General features: G+C 42.0%; 1 protein-coding gene across 3 annotated transcripts in view; it reads right to left on the reverse strand.

Moving 5' to 3' along the window:
* The window catches only part of RGL1 (ral guanine nucleotide dissociation stimulator like 1), a 162,169-nt gene that overhangs the window by 32,079 nt on the left and 104,280 nt on the right, over positions 1-25,810 (reverse strand). For all 3 annotated transcript variants that reach the window (XM_039252988.1, XM_039252986.1, XM_039252987.1), the window contains 4 exons: positions 12,368-12,552; positions 8,913-9,037; positions 7,281-7,496; positions 3,138-3,241 (listed from right to left, as the gene is read on the reverse strand). In XM_039252988.1, the coding sequence (XP_039108919.1) occupies positions 3,138-3,241; positions 7,281-7,496; positions 8,913-9,037; positions 12,368-12,552 (630 nt within the window). The remainder of the gene's footprint in view (positions 1-3,137; positions 3,242-7,280; positions 7,497-8,912; positions 9,038-12,367; positions 12,553-25,810) is intronic.

Genomic DNA, 25,810 nt, shown 5'->3' on the forward strand with positions numbered 1-25,810 from the left:
TTAAGAAAATATTGACAAATAAAGAGTCAGCGAAAGTCCCACACCTTGGGCCCTGCACTCTCACTACCTGTGGCTCAAGAGGCAGTACACTGATCTCAGGATCACCGGACCATGTGAGCGCAGATGAAGCCAATGACTTTGTTCATAGAGGGTGGCTTTTTTTAAGGTAGACATGGTCACCTATGTGAAGAGCGGGATTTTTCTAACTATATACATTATAATCATAAAAAAGGATCATTAAATTGGGGCATCAAGTTGTTCAAATGGGACACGTCCTTTAAAAAGAGATCTCGGGCTCCTGGGTGGCTCAGTCAGTTAAGCATATGGGTCTTGATTTTGGCTCAGGTCATGATCTCAAGGTTGGTGAGCTCGAGCCCCACACTGGGCTCTATGCTGACAGCACAAAACTGGCTTGGGATTCTCTCACTCCCTCTCTCTCTCTCAAAATAAATAAACTTAACAATTTTTAAAAATTCTATCTCAGAATACACACAGAGCCCAATGGGACCTGAGAATCATGTTGGCCAGGGTCAGGGACTTACCCACATTTCTACTGCTAAGTGTTGAGAATGGCAGGTATAGAACCCAAATTTCCTGAATCACAGGCTGGTGCTCTCATCTCAGAGTCATAATAGATGGAAGCAGAACAGGCTGTGGTCAGGGGAGTGGGTTCAAATCCCCACTCTGCCACTCACTCCCCAAGAGATCGTGAGCAATCACTTAACTTTCTTAGGCTTCCATTTTCTTACCTATACGATGACAATACTAAAAATCCTTCTGAAAGACTGCTGTGAAGTCAGAAGAATCACACATGTGTAGTGCCTACTCTGCCTCTTCTAGTACACAACAGCTCCACGAGACTCACGCTTTTCTCTGCACTCCTCCAGGGTTAGTGAGTGGGGGACTCGGAGGGCAAAGAATTAATGAGGCAATATCACTCTATAGGCAGGATTCCGAGATCATGAGAAAGCCACTATTAACTTACTTGTTTTACAGTGAGTGTAATGTCTTATTATAATAAAGAAAACTGGTAAAGCTATTTATATTTTAGAAGAAATAATTAAGAACTTAATTATATGTGGGCCTACATAAAGAGAAATAAATAGATGTCTTCTCTGTCCACTGAAAGTTATTAAAATAAGTGATTATAGGGAAAGTGATAACCAAATAAGGTATCTTAACCCTGTCCCTTGAGTTTAGCAATGAAAAACATGGAAAGCTGGTATGAAAATGTCTTCTCTAGAAACGGTGACACTTCTGTAGCTAAAACATAAACCAACCAAGAAACAAACCAGACACCCACACCGTATAGAATGTGGCTTTGAGGTCTGTTTTGTGGTGAAATAGTTTACAAAGCCAGCTGAAAGAATGGACCTTCTCTTATGGTAACCGAGAGATGAAGCTCCAACTCCACTAACTTTTTAACTTGGGTTTTAGCCTCAAATTTGCTGTGGTGGGAACCTTTGGCTAAGTGACTTTCCACAGTGTGCTATTTATCAAGTACCAAAGAAAAACAGGATGGCCTCTCATTGCCATCAGGCACAGGTGGTATTTTAGCACCTGACCATCTCTTTGTTTTTGTTTTTGACACCACAGTTGGGGAGCAGTGGCGAGGGCAAGGAGAAGGCTGGGGGCTACTGAGCATGAGAACTCTGAGCCACATTTGATTTCCCCCCTGTATTTTACCAAGGCCTGTCATCTAATGATTTTATAACACCCATATCTCTCATAAGATTTATATGCAAAGGAAAACCAATTAATCTTTCACCTACAGAGACAGCTTGATTATTGGAAGTAATGGAGAAGAGAAAGAACCAAGAAACAAGCGGCAATCAAAAACATTGCATTGGACTTTGAAAAGCCTATCTGCCAGGTCTTCTCCTGGTAGATAACAGTATTATACACAGAGCATGAGCTTTGGAGTCTCCAAGTGGCTGTGGCTTCTACAGCTCTGTAACACCAGACATTACAACCACCCACTTCAAATTTTTCTGCTGGCTCATCGAAGATTTATGTCGTAAATAATTTGACTTCCCCCAAGTAGACTTTCCTCTGACTGAGAATATGAGCCCACTGGTATGCACTAATTTTTCAGCATAGATTTATGAAATCCGGGTTTACCTATCTGGGTTCTCTTGCACATTTGGATAGTGTCAAGTCACTTAGGGCTTAGTCAGCTCTGAGTGAACTCATGAAACCGAGTACCTAGACTTTCCACTCTTAAGGATCAAGACCACCAATTTCACAAGGGCAGGCCTGCCTGGGGAGCCGGCTGGCCCCTCTCCTGGCTGAAACTGACTATCCTACATACAGTATAGACTGTAAACAGTTTACACATTCTTTCCTGATACGGCCTGCCTCCTTGATTAGTTCAAACCTAGGTAGACCTGTTGAATGTAATTGGCCTCATTTGTAGCCATGACACATTCCCTGGCTTCTAAAGCTGTGAGGATAGGGAACCGGAGCTGCCTCCTCATTCCCCTTTCCCTCCTTTGCAGAAAGTTCTCTAGGGGAATAAAGACAGTGAAACAATAAGGACATTATATTGTTCATTGTCCCGAAGGTTACACCAAGAAATATGAAGAAAAACAATATAAACCATGGCCAGTTAATAATTTTAGTGAGGTCCCTAGGAAGTGACACTTCGGGATTTTTAATATCACTAAGAGAGCATTTAAATATGCTGAAACAGAAGTTAAGTAAATAGATGCTTGCTGAAGAGCGAGAGCTAGTGTCCTATCTGCACACATGTTCTGTCACATCTTGGGACAGCTTAGGGCTTTGGAATGTGGCTGAGAAAGAACCAGAAGGAACAGCCACACTGCTGTAACTTCATCACTCCACACACTTACCCTTCGGACTCTAGATAATAAGCACATCCTTCAAATCATCCCCAAAGCCAATAAATACTCTTGATGTTGGTGCACTTCGCAGATGAGTCTGACTTCTGCAGCAGCTCTGCCTAGAAACCCATTACTGATTATGTGTAAAGTGCGCCCTGCCTGGGACACACAGAGGCTTTCAAATATGCTTCTCTAGATACAGAATACGGGCTTTGAAGGCAAGGACCCATACCATTTATACAGCGACTAAGTCACCCCAGCCAAAGAAAGCAGAGCGGACACTTGGGAACTTACTTCGGGACGGAGGCCCAGGTCTTTTTTAACCTATAGATGGAATTGGACTGCAGTGCTGAAATGATGGCCCTCAAGGAAGAAAAATTCTTCAGGATTCTACATTCCTGTATGGAGGGTGATTAAAACATAAAAGGCATTTTAAATATCAATAATACTGCGAGTTGGTGGTTTCCTGTTTTAGAGGTATCACAGCTGCTATGAATTCTTACCACTAAATAGGCAGCTGTATAAATACTGAACATCAAAAAGCGGCTCCTTACTCCCACCCCAGTCACCGAAACACTTTATAGGTTTTGGCACCATACGCTTGTTTTTCTCCCTTTAATATATTTTTTGCGTTGTTGTTATAGTTTTATGGTTTCCAGCTTTCCTCGTAAAAACACGAATGGAGGGGAGTCTGCAGGGGTATGCTAGGGAAAGCAAACTTTCTTCTGCTGAAAGCATACAGATGCCCTAAAAACACACAGGAAAGATCACTGTATCCTTAAGACCCACAGTGTGAGCCGGGAAGCGGCCACCGGGAGGTCAGATGGTATCGAACATCTCATGACCGACCCTTGCCCAGAGAGGTGTATATAACTTGGCAATAAACATTCACCACAAGTTGAACTTTGGCTTTCACACTCTTAGCCAAGAGGGAATATTTTTATACACATGCATTTAGTTTCAAATTGGCTTGTACCACAGTCATAAACATTCAGAAACACCTTGGTACTTCACTGTTTCCAAAATAACCTGAGCTTTTAAAATGAAATTCATTTTGGCAGCATTTTAGAACAAAATCAAAGAGGACAGGAAATATTCTGGCTGTCATTTTCTGGGTAAGGAGAAAGGCTCTCTGATCCTGAAACTTAAGCTACCGCGTGGAGTGGCTAGCCTCAGCTGCCAGTGACCCTGGGGTCAAAGTCCTGCCTCATGAATGGCTGGACGGGGAAACAATGAGGGAGGGAGAGAGTCCCATTCCTGGCACCACGGGGAGAGTGCGCTATGCCTTATGTCAAAGGAGAGGTTTCATATGCAGGCATTTGGGAGTGTAATCTATCCGCTGCTTAGGACTGAGTACACCGTGTGGGCACGGGGTTGGCTTTGTGCAAAACATCTGAGGCAAGAAATCTCAAAACGGTAGGGCAGAAATGCGCATTGCTTAGAAGGTCATTTCATGAAGTAATGCTAATCCTGACTAGGAAGGAAAACCAGCATTCTCTAACTTGGCTTGCCAAATTCTGGCTACTTAAAACCACGCCAAACAAACAAAGTTCCGAACATTTTTTTTCTTAGAGTATAGGCCAAAGTATTTTACAAAAGTCATGCCCACTCTTTTTAAATGGCTCAACGCCCTCCCCTTGTTTGAAAAGAAAGAGCGAGAGCGAGAGAGAGTGAGAACGAGAGAGAGAGCACACTCTGAATTATAGTCAGTCTGGAAACCCAAACCCATGAGAGCATGGTTCAGCAAAGGTTCAGAATCCAAAAGTCATGCTCCAAAAATCAAGAAACTTGCAATAAATAAAGGAAGTCAGGCACAGATATTTCATGCAAATTGTAATAAACATATGGAACACATTATTCAGAAAGAGCCTTAAGCTAAGGGTTTTAAAGGAGTACAAAAGAGATTTGGCCCCATTTCTAGAAAGGGAGGTATCTTCCAGGAGATGTGATGCAAAAGAAAGATGAAAACATAGAGGCAAGGCCAGTCCAAGGAAATATAATCACATTTGGTCACAAATATTTTCTATGTGTAAAATTATTATTGTTTTTTTCAAATATCCTCTCAATAGAAATTGACTGTGATTAATGCACGAAAAGTAAAATAAATCTTGGCAGGAAACCACCTATGAGTTTCGTTATTTTATTAAATTATTCCACACAATTTCAAGGGACATAATGTCCTCAATATTAGGAAACTACATCACCAAGAGCAAGGACCCCTGGCTTTTAAACACGTGCTATGGAATTTGGAATGTACCTCAAATTGTCCTACCTGGATTTCTTATTATCACATACATGCACAATTTATATTTAATATGGACCAAAAGTCATTGTTTGAGCCACACTGTCATACACACAGAGGCTATATTCTTGCTACAGACTTTCTAAGTAGTTGAATGGATTAAAGGAAATGGCATCTATGGCAAAAAAGACATATTTTCTTATCATTCTGAGAATGGGAGGAATTCCGTGCTTTCTTCCACTCTATCAGAACTTCTTTTTGGATCTCTTGAGAAATTAGCTCAATTCAGAATAAGGGATATTCTGTAATTGTAAGATACTGTTTTCTTACTTTTTCATATAGTGAAAAGTCTGTGGTAACCGAACACCTAAAAATTCAAAGTAAGGCAGATCCTCTAGCACGATTATGGCCCTGCTCTCTGATCAAAGATAACACAAGAAAAAGTAAAAGAAAAAGAAAGAGCGTGTGAGTGTGAAATTTTAAGCATTATGCCCAAAACAGGAGGGCTAAATGAAAAAAAAAATATACACTGGGACAGAAAGCAAATGTTGTGGTTGAGGGTTGACCCCCATAACCCAGAACATGGACTAATAAGATATTTACATATTAATTATTATTCAAAGTTGTTGTTAATTACATAGCTTTTACTGATGTAATTTCTTCGGTCTAGGAAAAAAAAAATCTGACCCAATCTTCAAATACCAAAAGTTCTATCTAGTATTAAAGCTAAATCCAAAAGCCATTCTATCCATGAAGCCTTCCTCAATCCCCCCAGTGAGAAGTGACTTCTTCTCCATCCCCTCTCTCTGCAGCTAATCTCAGAGGGCTCCACTCCTCTTCTGCTCAGCTGGGAGCATTCCTGTATATCTCAGAATACCTTAGCTTCCTTGTTTGACAACAGGCTCCAGAAGATTACATTAATTGTGCCTATCCTAACGATGGCCCCACATTACATAGTACTGTGGCGTATGTGTATTTAGAAGTGCATGAAATGTCTGGTGACCAACTGACTGAATACTGTTTACCTTTCCTCAGTCATGAAGATACTGATAAGCGAAGGTCATATAGTATGTAAACAGCTGACCCAGAGCCTAGGCCAGCACTCAGCAGAATGTAATTCAGGCCTAGGAGTAAACTCTGCCCTTCCACCTTCAGATAGATAGAAGGTCCTCAGAAAAGCCCCAGGTTAATGTGAAATCTGGGTACCTCAGTGCTTTCGGAAAGAGATTCAGAATTCTGAGAAGGTACCAGCTCTTCAAATCTGCAGAAGATGTAATGCTTCTGGAAGCTGGGAGGGTGCCTAGGTAGGTCACCATTCAGTGGTGAAGAGTATCGGTTTGGCACTTGGACCATCAAGTTATATTTACTGAACACGGGCCAGAAGTGACACTCTGTTTGTGAATGTAAGGGGAAGTGCAGACAGATGTCTCACCCTGGAGATGCAGCAGTGTGCAGGCCCATGTGCTGAAAGTGAGCAAGGGACCAATTTTCTTTCAAGAGGAAAAACAGGGGCATCTAGGTGGCTTAGTCAGTTAAGTGTCCAAATTTGGCTTAGGTGATGATCTCATTGTTCGTGGGTTTGAGCCTGCAATGGGGTCTGTGCTGACAGCTCAGAGCCTGGAGCCTGCTTCCGATTCTATGTCTCCTCTCCCTCTGCCCCTCCCCCACTCGTGCTCTGTCTTTCTCTCAAAAATAGATAAGCATTAAAAAAAAATAAAAATAGGGGCACCTGGGTGGCTTAGTCGGTTAAGCGTCCGACTTTCGCTTAGCTCATGATCTAGCGGTTCATGGGTTCGAGCCCCGCGTCGGGCTCTGTGCTGACTGCCAGCTCAGAGCCTGGAGCCTGTTTCAGTCTGTGACTCCCTCTCTCTCTGACCCTCCCCTGCTCATGCTGTCTCTCTCTCTCTCTCTCTCTCCTAGAAATAAATAAAACATTAAAAAAAAATTAAAATAAATAAATAAATAAAATAAAAAATAAAATAAAAATAAATGAAGAGGAAAAATAAACTTCTATTTAAGAAAGACAATTTTTTTTCTAACTTTAGAAGAATAACAACAGCAACAAAAACCCAGTGGGCCTTCACATATGTCATTTGATGGTCTTTCAGCCAAATGGATCGACCCATTTAAAGAGAGAGATGGAATAGTCTCCAATATCTACTGAATACAAAGAATATTTTTAAAACGATAATTACATGAGCAATGTTAATCCACTTCTCGATGACTTTGGCTCTCTGCTGAGTTTTGAGTTCTTTGCCACCCAGGATGGTGCTGACAACACATTTGGTGAGGGTGTTAAACTGAGAGATGGTAGCACGGATCGTAGGAGCCAAATGTTTGTTTTCCTTCTTATCCCTTTGAGACCAAATGCAGCCTAGGCAGTGGTGAGGCACTACTTTCTTGAATAGTTGCTAGAACAGAAGAGAAACTCAGTTTAAGGACAACACAGACATTTCACATGGCAAAGCACATAGTCTGGGTCATCTGTGAATTGGTATTTTGTAAATGGACAAACAACCCTTTTCTACTTAATTTGCCTCGCCTCATGGTGTCTATTTCAATGGACAAAAGTAAATAATTAATATATTAACTGGTCAGAAAAGCCCATGTGTTCTTTCTCAATCTGCTCAACTAAACAAATGGAACACAATGGCCAAAAGAAAATTTAAATGACCAAGAACATTCTGACTTTTCTATCTTGAAAGACACTATAGATTTTATATAGTATAAAAATCTATACTACTGATCAATAAAAGGGTGGGGGGAGGTGGTTCTGACCTCAAAATCATATACACGGTACATTCTACACGCTCATGACCGTGAACTGTGTATAATGCACTGGGATGCCCAGTGACCATCTGGTAAGTGACCCGAAGCACCGTGCATGTGATGGTGTCATCAATGTCACCATTTCATGTGATTTTTTAAACGAAGAAAGTAAGCATTTGCAAGGAAAAACTATTCAACATCACACAGTAAAAGGAAAAAAAGAGGAACGTAAAGCCTGGTTTCCAGGTCTTTGCCTAAAAGTCATAACCAATGAAGTTTCCGGTCTTTCTTTCACGCAATCAACTGTGGAACAAAAACAAAAGCAAAATAGTTGACTAAATGGGACTCTCATCTGTGTGGCAATTCAAGACAAGACATGTAAGGGTTTCTATAAAAGAGAGAACATCGGGATTTACTTTATGTAGACTATCTGATTTGCTTCTGATAGTTTATTTGCATGCTCACTAGATGGAAACTGTCACTTTATTTGCTGCTTTCTTCAAAGTGATAAGTGTAGAAGAGTTCAAACCATCATGATAATTTATAATAGTCTATTTAGCAGCTAACATTGAGCTATGACAAGTGACTGATGAGATCAAATATGCATGGCTAACAAACTTCAGGAAAGTACAGGAAACACACACGGGAAAGAACTGCCAGATGCAGTCACATTACTTTATCCTAATTTATACTTTGACCGCTTCACAATCCTCCAAATAAACAGTTCAGATCCTGAAATATTTATGAGTCTAGAGGGAGAGAAATACCCACGGAACAGGATAGATTTTGTTTCACGAGAATTAGAATTCTTACTTCCCTCTGCATATCGAGTGCCAAGTAAAAAGCACCTTCACCCAGCTTTTCAAGAAGAGTTTAGGCCTGAATTATTCAGATGATTGATTCAAATCACATCTTCACTCTGCATTTACAGGCACAGCCTCTCCCAGGGATTTGAAAAGACTTAAATCATATCACCCCACTGCCCTCCCCAGCCCACAGTATCGTCACTCCCCACATTTTAAGCAGCAGCACAGCTGAGGCACAAAGGGAAGACCTACAGCGTCCATGTAAGTCAGCTGCTCTGCCACAAGGTCTTCTGGGAAGCACGTGAATTCTGCGGACCCTCCACCTTCCGGTTCCTCTTCCTCTTCCAGGCTGAAGAAGACGGTGTTGGGAAACCCATCTGTTCACAGGTGGAAAGAAAAAGTAGTCATTTGGTGCCACTGTTTATGACCTTGTTAGTAGAGTCAAACCGAACTTCCTTCATTTAGAAAGAAGAGGGCGAATCCTTCAGAAAACCCACGGGGAGAAAACAGTAAGCACAATTAATCTGAGTGAAATGGAGGTCTTCTAAATCTCTGTTTGTCCTTAGATTTTTTATTAAGTTCAGAGGCCTCATGCTATCCCTTTCATAAACCACTGATAGCTAAGCCAGGTCAGGCAAAGTCTAGAAGCAAAGTTGGGATACATTCCCTCATCTTGGGCTCCCTCATACCCTCTGCTCAGCTTAAGGACTAATCAAGCTGCTTCCTAAGCCCCAACTATGTGATTCTGAATCACTGGCCATTTGTAACCAGAAACCTGGAAGGAGTGGGCATGAAAGCAGGCCAGGCACTGGGTAGCAGAATGGGACATTTTGGTGTCAGAAATGCTGATGAAATCCTCAGATTTCTAAGAAAGTCCTTAGAATCTACTCAAGATGTTTGGAGCTACTTTGAGTTTCCACCTGAAGTTAAGTTGTGTGTGAAATAGAACCTGAAACTAAATTCACCTGAGCTTTATTTTGGACAAGATCATCAATTAGCAAATTACACAGAGCATAGACTGAGGAAATGAGGGGGGAAAAGTCACTGTAATAACTACCTGGAGACCAAGTCAAAAGCTGAAGGACTCAGCACATGGAGTCGGAACTCCAGACTCCATTTTGAAAGAGTGTGGAATTGGATGAAGTTTCGTTTGAAACCAGCTCCCCTTCCCCAGAACCTGTCCTGGGTTGGTTTCCAACCCCATCCCCCACCTCCTGGCCTTCACACTCCTTGCTCTCCTGTTAACTCTGTTCTCAACAAAGCAAAAACAAAAACAAAAACAGCTAGTTGCATTCAAGCCCTATCTTAGTAGAAATGTAAATCTGTGTGTTTCTACTCCCCCAGAATGTGTACATTTTAGGCTTTTTCTCTTTTCCTTTGTAGAATAAGACTTTGAAGCATCTCGGATCAAGTTGAGATGGCCTTTTCTTAGTTTTCCAGGGGAGGGGTGCCGAGGGTGGCCCCCGCCTCACTCCCCCGTCACAGCACCGCGTGGATGCTTGCCCTTGCCCACTCTGGTGAGAGGTATGTGATTTAAGGATGGCCCCCTCCCCCTGCAGCTGAACCGAATGATGTGAATGGGGCTGGCCTAGAAGTGGGAGGGGAGGGCTGCCTGACTTCCAAGGCTGGAACACAAACAGGCATGCCTTTAAAAAAAAAAAAAAAAAAAAAAGCAAAACCTAAAATGCTATGATTTCACCACTCTGCCTCCGCACATCTCTGGTACTCTCCAGTTCAGTGGAGGAATAAGACATTTGAGATCCCAAACAAAGGTTCAGAATGGGCTTCTCATCCCTTCTGCTAGCTACTATATAATCTATCCCACTCACTCTGCATTGCAGAAGCTGACCCACGCCAGCCAAAGAGGATGTGTGGTTAAGGTCAGAGCCTCTCATTCATTCAATAAACACTCACGGCGACCGCTGTGCGCCTTGGAGGCTGCTGTGCGTGAGGATTACGTAGCCCTTTCTCTCTGGGGCCTAGGCCATGCCTTCACTGTGTCTGCCTTTGACTCTCTTCCAGAGGGAAGTAACTAAAACCTTGAAGCAAACTTTTACCTCTGAAAAACAATGTAGGAAAACTTTTGCTCTGGCCAGCATGAAATTGGGCAAAATAAAATAAGCCCATGAGAACCAAGCTCCTAAAACTCCTTTTCACTGATGACCGCTGTGCTTAATAAACAGAGGTTAGAGCTTGCTCGATTCAGATTTTCCAAACTCTGAAAAAAATTCATTTTCGAGCATTGCCGAAAAGCCTTTCTGAAGTCAGGCAGTCTCCCTCTCCCCTGCCTCAGCTTGCCAAATGAGCTCTGCCTTCCAGTCTCGGGTAGGAAACAATGAACGACTGGTCCCACCAGCTCCCCAATTAGGCCCAGAGCCAGGGGCAGCCCCAGTGGGGAGAGAGCTGGGCTCCAACACAGCATTTTCCACCCAGGCTCAAAGACAGGCGGGGAGGCCTGAAGGGAGTTGAGGTCCGCAGCTGGAGAAGTGCCCCTGGTATTCAAGCATTCCCGGCAGATGAAGTCATCTGAGATACGGGTACTTGGCAGTCAGCTCCTAATGATGCGATTGTAACCCCCGCACCCGCTGCTCTGATCCCCCTACATAAAACATTCAACAGGTACTGTTTGGAATGTAAGGTTATTTTCTTTGGCACTCAGGCAGCTTCCCTTATCGGTGGTGAGGAACCATTTCCTTTCCCTCAATAAGGAAATCGGGCGTCACTTCAGGGAAATGCCTGTCAAAAGCTCCAAGTGGGTCAGCCGCCATGGCAACCATCACCCAGCAGGCCAGTGAGGGGATAAATCCTCACGCTGAAAGCCTGGCCTAACCTCTTTCTGACTTTCTTCAAAGCCTGATATTTCCAAGCAGCCCACGACCCCGCAGTGGTGGCCCTTCCTTTGTCCTTGAAAACAGGCAGTCAATTCCTCCAATAGGAAAAAACAGCCACGGAAACTTCCTTTGATGAGGCCATCAGAGGTGCTCAATGACAGTGATGTTTTCTAGCTGACAGAGAAACACCTTTTCAGGGCTTTTCGGGTGTTTTTGAGGGCTGGAGCACAACTTGTATTTATGGCCTTGCCTGCTGACTAGCGGCGGTTGTGATGAGTTTTGTCCATTAGAGAGAAAGAGGAGCCATGAGGCAGATTAAAAAAAGCAAATTCAAGTTCAGCATGGGACATGCTGACAAGAGAAGGTAAAAGACCACTAAGGAGACATCCTCTTTATGGTGTCAGAAGAAACCCAAGGAAATGCACTTCTCGAGCAAGTTTCCTCATCTATAAAACGAGCACGCCAGACCAGGTGGTTTTGTTTTTTGTTTTTTGTTTTTTTTTTTACAAATAGTTTATTGTCAAATTAGTTTCCACATAACACTCAGTGCTCATCCCCACGAGTGCCCTCCTCCATGCCCATCACCCCCTCCCCCCCACATCCATCAGTCCTCAGGTTTTGTCAGCATTCAAGAGTCTCTCATGGTTTGCCAGACCAGGTGGTTTTGAAAACCTCCTTCTTGGCTCTAAAAACCTTAGGCTCCGTAATTAGCATTTAGATAAACTTTAGAAGTTTTACCCACCACCAGGCCCCCAGCAGCTTGTCTCTGTGAGACCAACCAAGGTCATTCATCAAGTACAGGGGGAAGGTTTCTTCAACATGGGGATTGCAAAATCAGAATCCAACTTGTTCCCTGGAGTCAAGTTAAGTACTCACTGTCAGTTTCCACTTCTTGCTTGTGAAACTGCTCCAGAAGATTTTGTGCTCTTCTCTCCGGATCAGAGCCTGGCATCATCCGTTTGAGATAATCCAGCAGTTTCTGTAAGCAAGGGAAGTGAGGGGGCTCTCGGAAGTCCTCTGCACACTGGTCAAGCCAGGCCCTCAGGATCGAGGCGATTGCACTGAGAAAGAAATGGAGAGTCACTGCACCCAACTGGATGCCACGGCCTCACCCAGGGATACCTCACAAAACTTGGGGTCAACAGAGAGTTCCTCCAAAAGTTCCTGGCAATGTCAGTGAAGTTAAAGCACTTGGTTGTAGGGCAGGGCAAAGAGTGCTTAAGTTCCAAAGAGAGAAAAGATCATAGCTTTGGAAAATCCCATACAGGGAAAATAAATAAATAAAAAAGACACAAGGGAAGGAGATTTAGTGAGTCCTGAGGCAACTTCAAAGCAATCCGTGCACAAGGAGATTATGTGTCTCCAATTCTGGATTCACTCATGTCGGAGACCACAAAATCAACCATACTAACATGTTAGGAATAACTGACTGACAGGAGGCCTGAAATCCATCGAATGACAGGAAGTATGTAGGTTTGGAAAAGATAGCAGCATTAATTTAATTTTACAAAGATCACCAGGGTTTTGGCATAAGTGCCAAAAATGCCCCCCTCAAATTATCCTTCAGCTTTTTCAAATTATAAGAGGAGAATATGTAGAATACCTAATAGAGAAGTAGGTCTTTGAAAGGTAAGGGACAAAACCTTGAGAAGCAAAGCCACTGTGAAGGCGATTTCCACCGATGGCTCAGCAGAGAATACCTCAGGTGAGACAAGGGCCAAGGCACAAAAAGAGACAGGGCCGTGACGTGTGCACACCCCCTCCCCCACCCCCACCATGGTACTGGGAACATGCGTGGGCTGTCTTTACATTCGGGGCAGCCCCTCATCCCGTGGAAAAGACAAACAGCTGACTGGCGAAAAGGATAAAAAGTTTTGGGTGCTATCATTGTACGCTTCATGTTCAAAGAGGACGTGCCGGGCTGTGTCTGCCAGAAAACACAGTACTTGGCCTCTTACTGACCAGCTGCCCCACGGCTAGGCAGATGCATTCGTGATGGCTGGAGATGACAGGGGCTAATAAATTAATCAAACTGTGTTTATTGACAGCAATGTGATACTTCGTTTTAGCTAAAGACCCAACTGACCAAAATTCTTCAGCTGGTAAAAAAAAATGGTTAGGACATTTTTAATTTATCATCTACGTATACTTCAAACAAATCGTTCACTTAGTTAACAATCTATAAAGACACTACAAAGAATTATTCACATATGTGAACCTGCAGGCTGGGCTTTCACAGGTGTGTCTAAATTCCACACATCCCAATTCCTACCACGGAGCCAGCCTACCATCCAGGCATACATACAACTAAAGCCAATTCAATGCTTAACTTTTGGAAGTGAAGTGCAAATAGAAGAAAAATAAATTTACTAGCTGTTTTCACTGCTATGGATATCACTGCTTTCCTACTGAGGATATGAGGGCTTTTGGAACTATAATACTCACATGCGTATTTTGGAAACAGGTGACATAAAACCACAGAAATAATTAAAATATTCCCTCTTTAGTCCAGATTAAATAAAAAGCCATACAAAAGTTTCACTCCCTTCCAAAAGGTTGGAGGAAATTAATATGGGCTCTGGGATTTAATGAGAACATAAGCAAAATGAAATTAATGGGTTCTTCTCAGTGAACCTTCAATCCTCAGTTCACCTGCGGAATCATCTGTTATGAATGAATGCTTGTGTCTCCCCCCTAACTCATATGTTGAAACCCTCGCACACCCCCAAAATTGATGGACTTCTACTTTTTGAGAGCTCACACACTGCATTCCTTATTTCTCCTTTCTTCACACACACACACACACACACACACACACACACACACACAAATATCATGAATTGAAGTAGAAAATGATGAAGTAGCATTCTAACACTTCCTCTTTATAAGGAACAGGACTTTTTCGATGAATAATTTCTCTTCTTCCCTGAGACGCATTGAGCCCAGAACTGGGGTAGGCACACTGGTGAGGGAAAAGCCTAGAATATAGGACAGCCTGACATCTGCTTCATCGGGTTGACTCTTACATATGGTTTTGTACTTCTCAAAAGAAGTGTGGATTTGATTAATATAACTATTCATTTAGTATTTAATATTTCAGTGAGAGAATACTCTTCCAAAGACACTGATAGAAAAAACAGAGGGATTTTTCTGGAGGGATGGAGGGATGAGAATTCACATCGATCAATAAAAATAAAAAAGAGCACCCACCCAACAACGAGACCAGCAACACAATGACTGTTGTGACTTCTCAGCTGCATAACTTACAAGAAAACCCAGGCAGAAATCCATAATTACAGGGAAGAGGTACATAGTGAAAGATATTAACAGACCAATACTCCTTGGCCTCCCATAATTTTTAGTTTTCAAATTGCAAAACTGATTATTTATTGCAAAAAACTAAATGTTACAAATGTATATAAATGAAAACAGCAAAATATCCACTTCCCCTTCATTCTAATCCCATTTCCATGGCCATAGTCTGGAGTATATCCTTCTAGTCTTTTCAGTGGATATGTATATATACTTAAATAGATATACTGTGTATATATTAGCCAACATGGATTTTTGTTCCCACTGAATAGTATGACACAGACAGCGTTCCACTCACTTCCTTCAGATCTACCTTACACCTTACTGTTCCCCACTGTGTAAACACACCATAATTAATAGAAGTATTCTTCTACCTGTATACAAATGTTTGTTATTGCGTTCACAATCATAATTACAAAATGTGTATCTTTGTTCACATCTCTGCATACTTCTGCATCTCTCTAGGACACATCATTTAGTGCTTTTTTTTTTTTTCTTAACTTTTTTTTAATGTTTTATTTATTTCTGAGAGAGGGAGAGAGACAGCCTGAGCAGGGGAGTGTCAGAGAGAGAGGGAGACACAGAATCTGAAACAGGCTCCAGGCTCTAAGCTGGCTGTCAGCACAGAGCCCGATACGGGGCTCGAACCCACGAACCGTGAGATCATGACCTGAGCCGAAGTCGGAAGCTTAACCGACTGAGCCACCCAGGCGCCCCTAGTGCTTACTTTTATGGAAAGTGCAGCCTCGGAAGGTCTGGGGGAGTCCTGAAAAGGGACTTGAGTTCAGATTAGACTTGCCATTAGGTGCACATTTTGTCCTCCTCAGTCTGACATTTTTAACTAGCTCTGGTAAGCTATTCGTTCTACCCTCTGTGACAGTGCCCTTCCCCCAGCTTAGCCTAAAAGGACTGTGGAAGTTCACTACAAATCCAGATCCTGACCTGGCCAGAGAAAGCATTTTCACAGAAAAGAGGAGTGAAGAGGGAAGGAGGAAGAAGGAAGAGAAGACGGGAAAGACACACAAACAGCACAATACGACACGGGGTAGACCCCTGCCCTCCTATCAGCAGGCCAATTATCAGCATGCCAGGAAGGGAGGTTTTCTGGAAAGTCCTGGACACGTGCCCAAAACTCACAGTAGCTTTATGTTTACTAGTCCTGGGAAGAAAACCTCCAGTTCTTGATAGACTATAAAGCAGATAAAATGTGAAACATTTGAGATTTCAAAAGGGAAAGCAACATTGCAAAATCACGGCAGCCTACAGGATTACTGGCCAATGACTTTCTATCTTACCCTTCCTGGCTTTGCTCCCAAGGTCTAGCTTACATACCAACCAGAACCGATTCCTGGGGAGAATGTAAAGAACCTCAATACTGAAGGGAAATCTGATTTAAAATCACAAACTTACAGGAAAGGTGTGACTGTTAAGCTACAGAAGCTACTTGGCTGTGTACCAGAACAAGAAAGAAGGCTAAAGAAGGAAAACCTGATCCCCACCCAGCTGTGCCACCTGTGAACAAAGGGCGGTAGGCAGGTCACTCAACTCCACTGACCTTACCTGGAGAAGAGACAGAATACCTGCCTTCATCTACCTGACGCTGACCAGTTGTGATTTCACAGGACATAATGTCAGGAAGGATGTTTTAAGATACCTAAAGAGAAATGTTAGCTTTCAGTGGTCTTAAGACTACTTGCCATAATTCACAAAAAGAAGGGACTGAAAAAAGTAAAATGGCTCACTGAAACTCAATCAGCACGTATGGAAATCAAAGAATTTGCTACTAAACAGAAAGGATGACATGGAATACAAATTGTGATACAACATGTGTGGCTTCAGGCCTGCTACTGCAAACACACACACACACACACCCCACCTAAGGCATTCTCCTCAGGACAGATATACTATAATGCGTAGTAGCTACTGGGATCCTTACATCTTGTTCTCATTTTTTCTTCTCCATTTATGTTATCTGTATTAATGTCATTCCCTGGAATTCTCTTGATTTATGTTACTCATTTATTACGACCTCACAGCCACTACCTCATTAAGCAAGGAACTATTTGAGAACACCCTGAACTTTGAAAGGTTCATTCATGAGTCCTTAATTCTCTTATTTACACTAAGGACTTATAAAGAGAGGAATATTTGAGATCAGAAAAATGTCAATTTTTAGATGAATCTTACTAAGCATTTTTTAACTACAGATTCTTAATATATTCTCTCTCTGCGGCCCTCCCAACTCCTACTTCTCCTCAAGACAGACAGGGACATCAATCTCTAAGGCAAACTGCAAGACACGCTTCTTGAATGACTTGTGAAGACTGAAGAAGTATTTTCTGAAACCAAACGGAGAGATTACGACTGTGACATAATCTAAACTCAGTAAAGAGGAAAGTCAGTACATGGCCTCCTTTTCCAAAGTGATCTCTAATGGGTTACAGAGCAAAACCCCTCAGTCCCAAGCAAGCATGCTGGGGGTAGCCAGGGGCAGGACCCCAACCTGACAGCTCAGGGGACAACCAGAATTGCCCTTTCTACCTCAGGCATTCTTGGCAACTTTGTTCAGCCTACCACAATGGTCTATAAGGAAAGAAAGACATGCTCAGACATCAATGTGTGGAATGGACTGACATGACTTCTGAGACTTGTACTTCTAAGGAAACAGACCCTTGGGGAGAAGTAGTTCACTAACTAAACTAATATTTTTTGAGTGCCCTTTATCTTCTGTGTATGTGATGAATGTCACAAGAGGGATTCCACAGAGGATTCAGGAAACAATGTTCAACTGAGATCTTAGGTATAAGGAAGAGTTAGTGGGGTAAAGAATCTGAGCCAATAGCATAAGCAAAGATCCTGAGGTAAGAGAGGGCAAAACACTTTCAAGGGATGCATAGAAGACCTATTTAAAGAATAGGAAGGGAGGGTTCCTGGACTCTTGTTTGTTGGGAGATTTTTGATTACTGAATCAATTTCTGGTTATGAGTGTGTTCAAATTTTCTATTTCTTTCTGTTTCGGTTTTGGTAGTTTATGTTTCTAGGAATTTATCCATTTCTTCCAAATTGCCCAATTTGTTGGCATATTATTACTCTGACTATTCTCGTATTATTGTTTGTTATTTGTGCAGTGTTGGTTGTGATCCCTCTTCTTTCCTTCGTGATTTTATTTATTCGGATCCTTTGCTTTTTCTTTTCAATAAATCTGGATATGAGTTTATCAATTTTGTCAATTCTTTCAAAGAACCAGCTCCTAGTTTCACCGATCTGGTTTTTTAAATTTTGATATCATTGATTTCTGCTCTGATCTTTATTATTTCCCCTCTTCTGCTGGCTTTGGGCTTTATTTGCTGTTCTTTTTCTAGCTCCTTTAGGTATAAGGTTAGATTGTGTATTTGAGACATTTCTTCCTTCTTTAGGAAGGCCTGGAGCAATCTCTAAACTTCCCTCTTACAACAGCCTCTGCTGTATCCCAAAGGTTTGGGACTGTCGTGTTTTCATTTTCATTGGCTTCAATGCACTTTACTTCCTCTTTAATTTCTTGGTTAATCCATTCATTCTTTAGTAGAATGTTCTCTAATCCCAAAGTATTTGTGGAAGAGGGGGGAGGAATGGAGCACAGAGAGGTTTGCTGCACTCATCTGATTTCCTAGCCAAACAGAAATCATACTTCATAACACCTGGTTGGAAAGTACTAGACAGATGCCTTAGCTGAGAGGTACAAGGAAAAAGTACAGAACTGATAGCCACCGTGGGGACCTTCAGGCATGCAGTACAGAGTAAGAGGGCTGACTGAGGTGAGTGTCTAGGCTGCTGGTATGCTCAAACCACAGATATTTAAGTACATTTAGGGATTTGAATGCATATGTATTAAATCATATTAAAATCCCATTGGTAGTAAAATATTCTACAATTGGTAAAAGGCTTAATAAGACATTTTCAAAATATGAAGTCACCTCTCCCATAATGTATAGCCTCCGAGCCAAAAATAGGATTATTATGACAAAAATAATAACTTTGTCCATTTAGAGCTCTTTTCTCTCCCCAGAAGTCTATTTGAGATAATAATTTATTGTTACTTAATAAGATATGGGGCCATTTTTTCAAAAGCAGCAAAATGTTTTTCTACATTAGGATAGTCTCCAAGAACTGGATCTTTTCCTAAGGTAGATTAAAGAAAAGGTAAGAAATTCCATATGGAGGGTGCCAAGCCCTGAGGTGGGAGCCAATGCACTTTGCCCTTCAGGGAAAGGAAGCAAAGTGACCTTGACACTGACCTGAGCTAGACTCCACCACCTTGTTCTCTAGTCACAGAGCAGATTTTCCTTTTCAGGGAAGGCTGCCCTTTGGAGGCTGCCTCTGAGACCCCTGGCTAGATGGCTTCCCTGACGAGAAAGGACAAAGGAGGGTACATAAAATTTGTTTCTCTTTTTTACTGACAAAAGCCTGGAAAAGATGGAAACATTACTATCTGGACTTGTCAAGGTCATCTTGTGATGCTTTCTTGTACATTTTCCAGAGTGCAGTTTAGCACCTAGAGGCTGAGCAGGGATTAGAACGCTGGGAGGGAAAGTGAAGGAGGAATTACGAGGGTCAGAAAAATAAATGCAAACAGGGCCAGAGTCAGTGCTAAGCACCAGGCAAGCACAGGGCACAGAAGGCAGTGAGGGGCCATGAGGCAGTGGCAGAGAAAAAGCTCCAAGGCAAGGAGGAGGAGAAAGATGATTATGACAGAAAGAATACACAGAAATACAGAGTAAATGTGGGTGGAGAAGGGCCAAGAATAGGAAGAGACAAGCCTAAAGCCAGTTAAGCCCAAAGTCAGGAGTGTTTATACACCTGCCCTTTATTCCCAAACTAGATGCACGGGTCCTGTGTCTGAAGGCAAATTTACAGAAACTGAAGAGAATTATTGTGCATAGTCCCAACTCCGTATCACCAAGCCTTATTCAGTTGTCACTGACTGTACTCTACTAGAAAAGGAAAAAGTACTAAAAGGGCTCTGAAATGCCCATTGTTGATGAGCAGTATAGCCAACGTGGCCAAATAGTCTCTGGAGCACCCAAATGGCATCCTAGTTCTCTGGCTTACTAGCTGTAACCTAGCCTCTTTGTGCCTCAGCTTCCTCATCTGTCAAATGGGAACAATAACAGATGCCTCCTTATAGGATTGTTGTGAGGCCAAGAGGTAAGACATACAAAGTATTTAGAATATTTCCTAGGACACAGTAAGTCCTCAAAAAATATTAGCTATTTTCATTATTTTAAAAAAGAAGAATGGCAGTCTGTAGGACCAAGGACTACAGCAAAAGGAAATATATATAAGCACCATGTTCTAGTTGATAAAGTTGTTTCCCACTAGGGTGTGAGTTAACAACTCTGACACTGCTTATATGTATACCGAAACGGAACAATTAAGTAAACGTCTGGCAGATGTAGAAGCCACTTTTCTCACTGTCACAGAGGGAATTTACAAATAAGCCAGGGGAGCAGACTAGAATAATCTATGTGGTAGTGGATTAGAAGCGGAGGCATCAAAAGAACTCATGTTGAACAAAATATAGATACAAAATGTTATACATAAATATGTATATTTACATAATTCGTGTAAACATGAATCTCGTAGCCCTGTCAGCTGAGAATCTTGGATTCTAATGCCATTTTCTGGTGAAAAGAACCAGATCTCCTTGAAGAAATTGCTGATTCTCGGACTGAGGCGGGAAATCTATAAGATGAGCCTTGGGCATCGTGTAGTGCCAGAAAGTAAGAAGGGGCCAAACAACCAAATAACCCCACAAATGATATAGGTGCATGTCAGAGTGACACAGGAGTCCGCCAAAAGAGCTCCCAGTGACCAAAAATGGGAATAATCTGAGCAAGAAATAAACTAGCACCGTATTCTAACCCAAAGCATAAAAAACTATCTGCCTACTTCATATTGATATAGATAATTGAATAAATGAATAAATGGGGTAACAAATCTCCCACAAAGAAGTTGTCTAAATTCATTGACTAGATACTTCCCCTAAAAGAGGAGAAGCGAAATTCCCCACTCCTTAACTGGGGGTTATGCATAGTTACTTCCTTCCAAATAACACAATATGGGAAGGAAGCGGGTGGGGGGAAGATGTTTTCCATGGAGGAATCTGAAAACTACTACTGCAACCAGGTGATCAAGGCCAACAACAGTCATAAATCATGTTGATAGTATGTGTCCTTGATATCATGTGATGAGAATGGCATCTTATCTCTGTAAGATTCCTCTCAAAAACTCATAAATTCAGTCTAATTATGAGAAAGAATCCAATAAAGGGGCATCCCACAATATATCTGACCTCAAAACTGTTAAGGTAGTCACAACCTAGAAAAGTCTGAGAAACTGTCATGGCCAAGAGGAGTCTACCGAGATATGACAAACTAAATGTAATGTGGTATCCTGGACGGGCTCCTGGAACAGAAAAAGGACATTGGAAAAAAGTAAGGAAATCTGAATAAACTATGGACTTCAGTTAAAAATGTGTCAATATCGGTTCATTCACTAATAGATGCACTATATTAATGTGAGAACAGGAGGGGAAACTCTAAGGGAGGAATATGGGAAGCCTCCTGTACTATCTGTTCAGTTTGTACAGAAATCCAAAACTATTGTGAAAAATGTCTTAACTTGGGGGCGCCTGGGTGGCTCAGTCAGTTAAGCATCCAACTTTGGCTCAGGTCATGATCTCGTGGGTTGTGAGTTCGAGCCCTGCGTTGGGCTCTGTGCTGACAGCTCAGAGCCTGGAGCCTGCTTCAGATTCTGTGTTTCCCCCTCTCTCTGCCCCTCCTATGCTCATGCTCTGTCTCTCTCTGTCTCTCAAAAATAAATTTAAAAAGTTTAAAAATTTTTTCTAAAACTCTAATTTTAAGAGAAAAGCACAAACAGGAGGGTCTGACCTAAGTTCTTAAGAGAAAGCATCTCATTTTTATCAAAGGGAAAGAAGTAGAGTCCACAGACTGTAGAGGCCAAGGCCTGGGTTTACATCCCAGCTTTCACTTATTCCCTGTATGACCTTGGGCATGCTCCTTAACCTCTCTTTGTCTTTCAGACTCCTCTGTAAGAAGGGACTAATAATACATAGGGTTATTATGGTAATATTCAAGGATACATACACAGAATTATTATGACACATACATAGAGTTATTATGGCAATATTAAGAGGATATACAGTACTTACACAGGGACTATGCCTACTAAGCAGTCAATGATCCCTAGCTATTACTATCACAAAGGGACACTGCCACTTGCCAAAACTGTTTTTCAGGGACATCAGCAGCTCGTCATTCTCCCATTCCTCAGAGTCCAAGAAGGGTGTTTTTATGTTATAGATAGGCCTCTAATGAAAAAACTGCTGAGGCATTCTGTGCTATTCACTGTTAGAATGGAGTTTCCGTTGGTAACGAAAGATGCTCCAAGGCCCCAGAAACAGGAAGCAGGCGCTCGGATTGACGGGCCTGACCAAGATGATCTTCCTTCTTCTCTCCTCACATCCTGCAAGCCATCTCCTTCCCCAGGAAGCAAGTCTAACTTCCACATTTCTAACAGCTGTCTGGGGACCTTGCTTAGGGTGTTCATTGAGTAGTAAAGCCAGGCAAAACAACACAGGGTAAAGTAAATAATCCCAAATTAAAAGATCTCAGGATGCTAACAAGCTAAAAACACTAGTCACAATAGTGGTAATATACCTTAGTTCTTGATATACTTCTGGCTGCAACCCGATTACTGTGATGGAGGCATGCATGGGGGGAAAATCACAAGCACCTGAGATCCCGACGCTCATACTGAAATGGCAGGCTCAAGAGCAAAACGGTGAGAAGCCCAGGTCTTGGAGTCCAGTGAACCTGAGTTCAAATACCAGAGTTCACTTAACCAGCTGCTTGGGTTTAGTCAAAATATATAACTTTTTTGTGTGTGTTTATTTATATTTTGAGAGAGAGAGCCAGGAAGAGGCAGAGAGAGAGGGAGAGAGAAATCCCAAGCAGGTTCTATACTGTCAGCACAGAGCCTGATGTGGGGCTCAAACTCACAAACTGTGAGATCATGTCCTCAGCCCAAACCAAGAATCAGATGTCTGACCGACAGAGCCACCCAGGCGCCACAAACTTTTCTGAAGCTTCCATTTATACACCTATAAAATGAGGACAACATCTCACAGCATATCTGTGATGGTAAAAGAAGACACAAAGCACCGAGCAGAGGGCCTCACACTACACCACAAACTGCAGCCAGGGGCAGTGGCCAGGGTGGTGCAGGGCAAATCAAGTGACAGGCTGGTTGGGATGCCCATTCGCCACTCTCCCACACTTGGAGAACCCCAGGAGATTCTTAGGTGCCTCATTTTTCTTCTTTCTGAACCACTGATTATCAATATTCTTTTACCCCTTAATCTTTAGCAAACTAATTTCTACTCTCTTCCTTTAAATGCACAATTTGATTCAAGATTTCAATGGCTTTTGAAAGTGCGCATTCTATTTTCCTTTCTCCACTATGGACGTTTTAAAGACAACACGAGGCTCTTTTATATAGCATATTATTTCTCTATTTCTTCTTTCATTTTACTTTTACTTTTTAAAAATGATTCCTTTCACATTAGAGTCTTTTCAATTTTAAGTTTTAATCATATTTTTGTTCTGTCCTTTATCCCCTATTTCTTTGCCCCATTGTTGTTAAAAATCAGCACATTAATTTCAGGGCAACTAGGAGGCTCAGTTGGTTAAGCATCCAACTTTGGCTCAGGTCATGATCTCATGGTTCCTGCGGTGAGTTCCTGAGATCGAGCCTCATCTTAGGCTCCCTGTGGATCCACTGTCTCCCTCTCTCCTGTCCATCCCCCCACCCCCACACACTGAGCGCTCTCTCAAAAAACATTAAAAAAAAAATAATAATAATAATAATAAAATCCACCATATTAATTTCAACTGCTTTCTTAGGGTACTTGAATTTGCTGGAATGAATATTAATTGCAAACTCTCTGGGAAGATTTTTTTAATACTTTCCACTGTAAGGTTTCTCAGGCATTAAGGAATCACAGCCAACCTTCTTTAACTCATCTCCCTTTTCTTGAAAGTGTCTCCAATGTCTTGGATTGCTACTATTTATACGACTCTTTACTGGTGACTAAAATCTGGTGTCACTATTTACAACTTCTGGGAAAAGATTATGAGAATGACATTCACATTGTCTGAATGTGCGGGGATGAAAGCGGAATGATTTCAACAGTTTAAAGCACTGCTGTGGTAAAGAGTTTGAGAAAACAAAACACAGCACTCCAGAAGGGAAGCGATGAGAGTCCATAAAAGAAAAGGAAACAGAACTCTTTCTACATTACAATAGTCATTATAGAAATTTAAAAAGTGTCATTTCCTAAGGAGTCTTAAACCTCTTTAAATTAAGTGTGATCCACAGATAAATAAAGATAGATGACTGATACATACATACATACATATATATTCTAACTTTAGATCCATTTCAGAGAATGAAGATTCATGGTGTCAAGGTTCTGTATGGCTAATATCCCTTCTTTACATTCTCTTCACTTCTGAATTCAACGCTGGTAATAAATTTGCACGAGGGAGAGTGTTCTTTTCCATCTGGTTCTGATTTTATTATTCTAAATAGACAGCATTTTATTGTGGAAAAGTGTCAGCAGGAAGGAGGAAGAGGGCACAGGTGGAATGAACGTGGGCAGAGATGTTTTCTTCTGTCACAGGAAGTGAGTTTCCTGATATCCAAATAGTGGCAAGTTTAGGGATTGTAGAAATAAACATGATATGCCTTATTATATACAGCAGTCTGGCGCTAACATCAGAAATCACTGTGTGGCAGATTCCAGCATCTAGAGAGAGAGGCCTTGGACGTTGAATTCCTTGCAACTGAAGGAATTCTTGTTTTGGCTAGATAACTGTAAAAGTTCCCGATATTGCACAAAGCCTGAGCTGGGCACACTCAGGACTGGAATTACAAGTGGGAGTCACAGCACAATCTGCGACTTTTTGAAATTCATGAAGAACACCACTCGGTTGTGGTCCAAGGCGCCAGTGTTTCCTCTGGGCTGTTCCATCTGTATGTCCACGTTTTCCTTCTAAGTTCTTTCATCCTCCAAAAGGTTGATTAGATCCATATTTAGAAATACAGAGAAGACTGTTATCTTGGGATTTGGGACCCTGTATGAAATGGAAGCCTTGCTCTATGCTTTACATTGAAAACAGAAAAACCAAATAATAGTGGAGGATTTTTCAGTAGCGATTCCCCACCCATACCGTACCCCATCTGCAGAACTGAAGGCATTGCCCTAAAACAGGATGTTCACTTCTTAGAAAGTTACTGAATTCCCACCATCTGTTTCCCACCTGAAATCACTAGGGGATAGTTTCATGGCAAAGGAGAACAGTGTGCACTGTGCCCCTCTCACCAGACCCCACAATGCAATGCTGTGTGTGTGTAGCTCATCTCTGTGCTGGGGAACACAGCAACCAGTTACGATGTCATGACTCATAACAAGCAAATCAAAGAAGCCATCTGTTTTGTTTTCCTCTTTCATCAGAGCTGGGTGCACAGCCCCTCTGACCGAAAAAAGCAGTCCAGGGTATCTCTCAAAAGCTCATTATAAAATTGGGGTCATATCTCTGTTTCTGATACTCATTTTCATTTTTGAAAGATGAAGAGAAAGCTAACTAAGTTTTGTCCTCCATGACATTATACTCGAAAGGGCCTCAGAGAGCATACATCCCGAGCACTTCACTTTTCAGGTCAAGAAGCAGAACCGAGGGAGGTGAGGTGACTAGGTCATCTAGCAGGGAAATGACAGCAATTGAAGAGAGACTCAAATCTATATTCTCCAGGCTTCTCACTCAAGGCCCTTCACCTCCTATGACGCTGGCTCCTGGGCCACCTCGGCATTTGATTCTCCTCAGTACAAGGCAGGACGTGAATAGAGAAATCCCCAAATAAGCATGGTCCTATTTTCACACAGAT

Source organism: Hyaena hyaena, unplaced genomic scaffold, assembly GCF_003009895.1.
Source record: "Hyaena hyaena isolate Hyena2069 unplaced genomic scaffold, ASM300989v1 scaffold_439, whole genome shotgun sequence".
Taxonomy (NCBI): Eukaryota; Metazoa; Chordata; class Mammalia; order Carnivora; family Hyaenidae; genus Hyaena; species Hyaena hyaena.